Source organism: Phymastichus coffea, unplaced genomic scaffold (genome assembly GCF_024137745.1).
Source record: "Phymastichus coffea isolate CEN01 unplaced genomic scaffold, Cenicafe_Pcof_1.1 PCOF00056, whole genome shotgun sequence".
Classification (NCBI taxonomy): Eukaryota; Metazoa; Arthropoda; class Insecta; order Hymenoptera; family Eulophidae; genus Phymastichus; species Phymastichus coffea.
Window position 1 is genome coordinate 644,626 of NW_026706867.1, and position 8,482 is coordinate 653,107.

Sequence of the window (8,482 nt, forward strand, 5' to 3'; positions counted from 1 at the left end):
AGAGTCGTGCAGCCAGCAGGTTATATACCTCGGGAAAATAAGCTAAACCAAGAGAATGGGATAAGGAAAGGAGTAGAAATTCTGTGTGCCAGGATGCGCTCTCGGTGATTCAATAACTGTAGATAAGCGCTCCGATTCATAGTCGTCGTCGTCGTCTGCTTGGAGCGCTTCCAAGGACGTGCACTATTGCTACTGGATATTATTGTTCTTTCTCTCTCTTAGAGCTCGAGTGCGTATGCTCTCTACTCTCTCTCTCTCTCTCTCTCTCTCTCTCTCTCTCTCTCTCTCTCTCTCTCTCTCTCTCTCTCTCTCCGCAAGATGTAAGCGACACCTGAGACGACCGCGGAACCTCTTATCACACGCTGCACCAAAGATTTTTTCAAGACTTTTCTTTCCTCCTTGAAAGCTTTGTTACTGAAATCAGTTTGGGACATGTATCTTTGCAGATCATATCTATTTATTTATTAATGCAATTCGAATATAATATAGAATTATTTTACTAGAAATTATGTTTTATTTTGAATTACTATCAAAGAAGACTACATCAGACGAAAGACTATATATTGTCATTAAAATTTTTATATCCAAGAAATTTCGCAACCTTGATGTTACATGTACAATATATTTGGCTTTTTTAATGATATAATCTACGTGATGCTCCTATTTTGTCATGAATCCAACAATACCTCAATATTTTTATAAAATCTATGAATTTGGAAGCGCTATCGTTAACTGAAAAGCCATAAAAATTTAAAATCCAATGGTGTAAAAAACAACATGCGCGCATATACCTTTTGTCAATATTATTCCGGCCATAAAGTTAAAAAAAGTTTATTTTACATTACTTGATGTACTTCAGTTATATGACTTTAGATCGACCAATACATCATGCAGGCAACGTAAAACACTGGCAGAGTCACTATATATTTTTCTCTGGAAACCCATTTTAACGTATATAGAGAACTAAAGCCGTTCAGGATTTCTTTTTCCCGCTCAAAATTCAAAAGGATCACGCTTGTACGTTCGACTATTGTATATATCCTTGCTTCCAAGCGGTGGTTTTCGCTATTTCTGTTTTACGATTATTGCAGTGTGCACAGTGCTGCTTCAATTTACACGCTGCATATTCATGGAAAAATAGTGGTGACGCAGTGAGGTTAAAAAAAAAAGGAAAACAGCGAAATCGATGGGGAACGCACGCGTTTCTTTGTTTTTCGTTTAGGGGAAACGCGCCTGGAATGCAGTAATTAATTCCGATAGCACGGTCGCGTTAATTACAGCCATTTTTAGATACGGACCATCCATGTTTGGAGCGTTTTCATGGTCTGCGGAGCGTCGAAAAGTACTTCGTGGAACTTTTGCTTTGCCTTGTTTCTTTTGGCCGGTAGCCTTTTTCGCTGTTGGTTTGACTTTCTTTCCTCTCTCTCTCTCTCTTTCTTTCTCTCTCTAAAAGAAAGTATGCCATCGTGGCGAATTCTGTTGTGGTTGCATGAGCAGTTGTTAATTACCACGAGATGGTTACGTTTGTAATTGTTGGCTATACGATTTCTTATACCTTTAACAGAAATTGGAATTCTTTATTTTCACACTTGTGAGTTTTCTAAGTGCAAATAATTAGTGTATCAAATAGAGATGACATGAATAATTAATTTCCTCGAATAACTTCTTTTATTTTTATTTGATACCCATTATAATTTCTAAAAGCGCAGAAGATAACACAACGATACTGCTCTTGGACATGCCAAATACAAATGAACGTTAACGTAGTCTAATTTATGTACGTCACAACACTAAGACAGATAAACTTCCACTTTCTCTATTAATCATAGTTCACGTATGGATATTTCTCAATCTGACTAACAGCTCTGCGGACTCTCCGAAAATTCTCACTGGGCTTGAGCATCGCTCAAAGTTCTTGCTCGCCGATCGCTGCATAAGCCACTCAGTTACTGACCTATATTCTCTCTTGACAATTTTAAAAAGAGGACTCATTTATCTAGCAGTATGGCTGAATGACAGTGTCATCACTTAGATCTTTAATTTCTGGAGAATATCGTGTTTAAAGTTTCGCGTGGGCTATTCCTATTATTCATACGGTGGTAATTTATGATGTACATTTCGCATGTCGGATTTAGCACCGTCACTCTTACATTTTATCTCATTAGTGCTGATTTCTTATTCAAAAAATTATACTTTCCTATATATGTATGTATTCATCTACTTAAAACAGTTATAGTTCGTGATGATGTATTTTAATTGATATATCTCAACTTCGAGTTAATTACATTCAATAATAATTTTATATAGTCTTTGATAATAATTTTAAATAATTTTAAATAGTCTTTGATAATAAATTAATATTTAAAGATATTGCAAGAGATTTAAATGAATGAATGTATTGCTGCATTTCAAAAAATATTCTACCCAAAAAGAATACATTAGTGATTTTGTGCAAGTTTCAGATATCATATGCAAAATGTTGAAAGAGAGGTAAATTGTTCACACTATTAATAATTATTCACTATATTGACTTGAATTTTTATTTAAAGCTCACTTTTCAATGTAATTAAATAAAATTAATGAATATACGTATATAATTACCACATCCTATAATTACGTTATCCTCGTTTTACATAAATGTGTGTGCAGGACCAAATCAAAAAATAATAACACAAAAACAGTCTTCATCGAACCTTCGAAGAGGGCTGACGTGTTTTTGTTTTGATCGACGTCCCGCGAGTACTACGTGTCAATCGCGCGACTGTGATTCGTGTTGTGTGTATGTGCGTGCGTTTCGCTAATAAAGCGTACTAGCGCGGCATAGTGAATAAATAATTTCGTCTGCACTCAGGTGCAGCGTAATTAGATCATGCTCTCCTCTCAGATGGCTTCCGGTACCGGGGCCCATCTACCAACCGAAACCAACGTCATTCTCACCCAAGGTCAACAAATTCCAAGTTACTCAACAGCAACGCAAAAAGACCAATTTCCAAGCAGAGAACAAGCAATCGTCATTGAATCCAAGGATGGCGTGCAACTAAAAGAGTACATACAAGCTATTGGAACAATTGTAAAACCGATTAACGTCAAGTTTGCTTCAAAAATCTCAAACAACCGAGTATGTATATTTCTCACCGGCAAAGAACTTGCAGAAGAAACGGCAACCAACCACAAACAAATAACCATTCAAGGACAAATACACGAACTTCGATTACTTCTAACACGTCACAAACGTATCATTCTCTCGAACGTATGCCCTTCGATTCCACATTCCTTTATCGAAAACATTATCGACAATATAGGTATTAGACGCAGCTCGTCAATCTCATACCTTAAGGTCGGTGTTGGCGAAGAATATGCTCACGTGCTGAGCTTCCGACGCCAGATGTACATACATCCTGATGACTTAGAAAAAATTCCACCCTCTCTGCAAATCACGTACGGAAACGACAAATTCTGGATATATCTTTCAACGTATACGCTAAAATGTTTCGGATGTAAACAAGAAGGTCACATAGCTAACAACTGCCCAGCTGTTATTGGCGACAAGACGCAAAACAACAATATAAACTTGGAGCAAGAAAAGTCCAAATCCCCGAATAAAGAGAGAAAAAATAGTAGAATAGAAGAGCAGATCGCAAACAATAGTGATACAGATGAGCAGATCGTAAACAATAGTGATACAGAAGAGCAGAGTGCAAACAGTAATAGCGACAAACTAGAAAACGTAAACACCAACATTATGGAAGTCGACGAAACAACTAAACCAACAACGTTGGTAGCTCCTCCTGCGTCTACCAACTTAAAAAGAACAAGTTCTGTATTATCGTCAGACTCTTCCAACACACCGCTCCAAATAGAAACAACTTCGTCGTCAATCAAAGTGAATACAAAGAAGAAAACTGATAGAGTCAAGCCTAAGAATGGCAAAAAGCAAAAGGCTGACATCAGCAAGAAAACTCTCGATGAAATGATCGAACCGTTGCGCGAAACATTGAGCATGCCGGGAAAAACTCTAGACTTCATACAATTCAAAAGTTTGTTGGAAAATGTACATGGTTCGAATGACGTTTTATCTATATCAAAACAATACTGCGACAATGTTGATGACATTACAACACTTCTAGATGAACTCTATCCCCTTCTCCAAGACAAAAACATGAAAAGCAGGTTTACTCGACTCAAGAAAAAATTGATAAAACAAGACACAGACAACGATAGTCAACAAACCTCCGATGAAGAAACTGCATAATCTTCTACAATCAGCACAATGGCGCTCAAAATCATTCAATGGAATATAAATGGCCTTGACAAACATTTTGAATATCTACAAAAACTGATCGACGACGAAAAGCCCGATATAATTTGCATTCAAGAAACCAATTTCAAGCATGACCGCCATCGCAAACTAAAAGGATTCGAAACAGTGAATAAAAACCGCGGCGACAGTCAAGCTGCAAGCGGTGGAGTCGCGATTTACGTAAGCAAAAATATATGTCATAGCGAAGTAGAAATTCTAACTAATTTCGAAGTAAATGCCATCTCTGTGATTATCGGCTCAAATAAAATTCATATAGTCAACGCTTACCTACCTAACAGCCAGCGATTATGCTATGATGATCTAGAAAATATTATACAACAGATGCCGAAGCCGGCAATACTCTTAGGAGACTTCAACAGCCACAACACCTTATGGGGTTCAAATAAGACCGATTCAAGAGGACAATTAGTCGAAAATTTACTCGTTAATAATGACATAGCTCTTCTTAACTCCGAATCACACACGCACTTCAATGCGGCTAATGCAACCTTTAGCAACATCGACCTATCCTTCTGCCATCCAAGCGTATACGAAAGGATCGAATGGTACGTACTAGAAGATTTATATGATAGTGACCACTTTCCTATCGTATTAAAATATAATACCGATTGCACACGAGATAATAATCATAGTAAAAAATGGATTCTGAAAAAAGCAAACTGGAGACTATTTCAGTTATTGATTAGCGATAAAATAGAATCACTCAAAGATCCCGAGACTTGCGAAGCCGATGAAATCGATGAAATAATAGATAAATTTGTAGAAATAATAACAGGAGCTGCAGAACAAGCAATTCCACAAACGAGAAATAATATCGAGGCTAAATACGTGCCGTGGTGGAATGAGGATTGTGCAAAGGCAGTAAAAGAATACAAACACGCATTTAACAGGTTTAAAAAACATCCGACATTCGACAACCAAGATGAATACAAAATGAAAAAAGCTGTATCACGTAAAACAATTAAATCGGCCAAACAGAAAGCCTGGATTGAGTTCATATCAAGTCTCAAAAACTGTTCGCCAAGTAATGAAATTTGGAAAAAAAATAAATGCCATTAACGGAAGGAAAAGTTGGAATAAAATCACAGCACTAACAAAAGCCGACAAAACAATAACCACAAACGATAAAGAAATGGCAAACCTTCTAGCTGCGACATTCGCCAAGAACTCGAGTGATGCTAACTTCGACCCAGAGTTCTTACAATTCAAAAATGAGGAAGAGCAAAAAGTAATCGATCTCGATAACATCGAATTATCAGTGGACTCAGAAAGCTTAAACAACTGTATAGGACTAAAAGAACTACAAGAAGTGTTAAAGAATTGTAAAAATTCTAGTCCGGGACCTGACAAAATACCAAACGCGTTTATCAAACAACTGCCCTTAGTGGCTCTGGAATATCTAACTAAAGTGTACAATCTGATTTGGACTAAGAATTCCTTCCCGAAAAGCTGGCTCGAAGCAACTGTTATTCCTATTCCAAAAGCTGGCAAAGATAAGCTCAGTACGGATGGCTATAGGCCTATAGCCCTTACGTGCTGTCTATGCAAGGTTCTCGAAAAAATATTGAATAAACGGCTGAGATGGTACTTGGAAAAAAATGATTTAATCTCTCCGAATCAGCATGGCTTCAGACACCACAGGTCTACCAATGATGTGCTAGTGACCGTTGAGTCAAAATATGCGAAGCCTTCGCCAACAAACAGCATTTGGCTGCCTTGTGCCTAGATATGGAAAAGGCCTATGACATGATATGGAAAAGGAAAGTGATCGAGCTAATGGCAGACTACAAAATCGGCGGTAACATGATTAAATTCGTCGCCAACTTTTTAAAGAAGAGATATTTCAGAGTAAAAATAAATGGTACGTTATCAGACTGTCTCGAAACTGAAAATGGAGTCCCCCAGGGATCAGCTATCAGTGTTACATTGTTTCTAATAGTAATCAACCTATTCAAGAACTGTATACAAAAACCTGTCAGTTACTCCGGGTTTGCTGACGATTGTACAGTCCTCGTTGCAGGAAAAAATCCAAAAACCACAACTCAGCTGCTCCAAAAAACAATCAACCAACTCGAAACTCTCAATCGAAGAACGGGGTTCCGCTTTTCAAAAACTAAAACTGTTCTAGCTATATTTTCCAAAGCAGCACTAGATCTAGAAGAATTTCAAATCAACATAGGCAACACAGTCGTAGAAATAGTCGATACGGTTAAAATCCTAGGACTGACATTTGACGCACATCTAAAATGGAATACACATATAAAAAGCCTGAAAAACGAATGTATCAGAAGACTGAGTGTACTCAAATGCATCTCTTCGAAAAATTGGGGAGCCGACCTAGAAATTATAAATAACACGTACAAAAGCCTCATCAGGACTAAGCTCGACTACGGATCAATAGCCTATAATTCAGCGCGTAAATCGTTACTCAAAACATTGGAACCCGTCCAAAACGCAGCCGCGAGAATCATAACAGGAGCATTTAGAACCAGTCCAGTATTAGCGATCCTAAGTGAAGCGAAACTTCCTCCTTTACATATAAGACGTATGCAAACCACGCTGAATTACGCGACTTCTATAGCAGCGACACCAGACAACCCCGTATTCAAATTGATATTCAAAAATAGCAGCATTAACTACTCACCATTCAAAGCCCATATATCGATACATGCTAGAGTGGAATTATATCTCAAAAGCGTGGAAAAATCTATTGGACCCGTCCTACCTCAAATGCAGCTCAACTCTCCGCCTTGGCTTGCAGAACCAATGGTCATCCTTGATGACCAATTTCCTAGTGTCAAAAATGAAATGAATACTACTACCATACAACAAATATTTAGTAACATCAAGTCCAATTTCAGCGACCATACACCTATATTTACAGATGGATCGAAATCTAAGAATGGAACTGGCTGTGCTATATTAATTAATGGAGAAATTCAAAAGTATAAATTGCCCGCCTCATGGTCGGTTTTTTCAGCTGAAGCTCACGCTGTGAGTAAAGCTGTCGACTCAATTGCACTAATGGATATGAACAAATTTATCATCTTCTCCGATTCAAAAAGTATACTGTCAGCATTGAAGGAAGTTAACTCAAAAAATACTGCAATAAAATCAATCAATAACAAACTTTTAGATTTAAAGCACAGGAATAAAATTGACAGCATTGTTATAGCATGGATACCTTCACATTGTGGAATCAAAGAAAACGAGATAGTTAATCAAGCCGCAAAGGAAGCAGCAGCTATGTCCAATGACACTGTGAATATTGAACCCCACCCTCATACAGAGAAAAAGAAAGAACTGTCGTCTGCCATAAATGAGTATTGGAACGAGCTGTGGAAGAAGGCCCCTGCCTTAAAAATTCATGAATTCGTACAAAATTTCTTCGACAATAGGCCAACTCTCGATGTCACACGCAAAGAGCAAGTCATTCTAACAAGACTCAAAATCGGACATACGAACTTAACCCATATCCATCTAATCACGAAGGACAAACCAAATAAGTGTGAAAAATGTGCGGTGTCGCTATCAGTGAAACATTTACTATTGGAGTGCGCGGATCTAGCTGAAGAAAGAAAAAGTTGCAACCTTCCAATTGAATACTCGAACTATTTTGCAAAAAAAAAATCGTGCTACAGTGTACTAGAACTTCTGAAAAGAACTAAGTTTTTTCATTCAATCTGACTGCCTTTATTTTTCTCTTTCCTTAATTCATATGTATATGATCTGCTATTTAATTATCTCTTTCAATTATTTCTCTTGAATCAATCATGTATACCAATGCAAATGAAAATATTATACCACAATCATGTAAAACGCTAACAATTACATATCTCGACTATTCGAATGCTATTAATCCTGTAGTCACTAATAACCAATTTGGTGGATGTGACTTTAAATTGTTAATAAAAAAAAAAAAATAACACAAAAACTCGCACGTTATCGATTATTGAAGTTGATGTATACAAAATTCGTTTTCTGAAAATTACATTAACATTTTTTGTAAAGAATATTTGCATAAACATACTGTCATTATCATAGATCATTTTGTAATTCAAAATGTTTCATTTTTACAAAGAAAAAAAGTTTTATAAAAATTACAATTAATTTGAAGTAATGGTTTTGTGAAAATAAGCTTTTAAATTAACAAAGCATCAT

At 36.8% G+C, this 8,482-nt stretch overlaps 1 protein-coding gene across 1 annotated transcript; it reads left to right on the forward strand.

The window, feature by feature from the left end:
* The first annotated feature begins 6,049 nt into the window (after positions 1-6,049).
* Positions 6,050-8,008, forward strand: LOC131666073 (uncharacterized). The gene has a single exon (XM_058938439.1). The coding sequence runs from the start codon at positions 6,050-6,052 to the stop codon at positions 8,006-8,008; it is 1,959 nt and encodes a 652-aa protein (XP_058794422.1).
* The last annotated feature ends 474 nt before the right edge of the window (positions 8,009-8,482 follow it).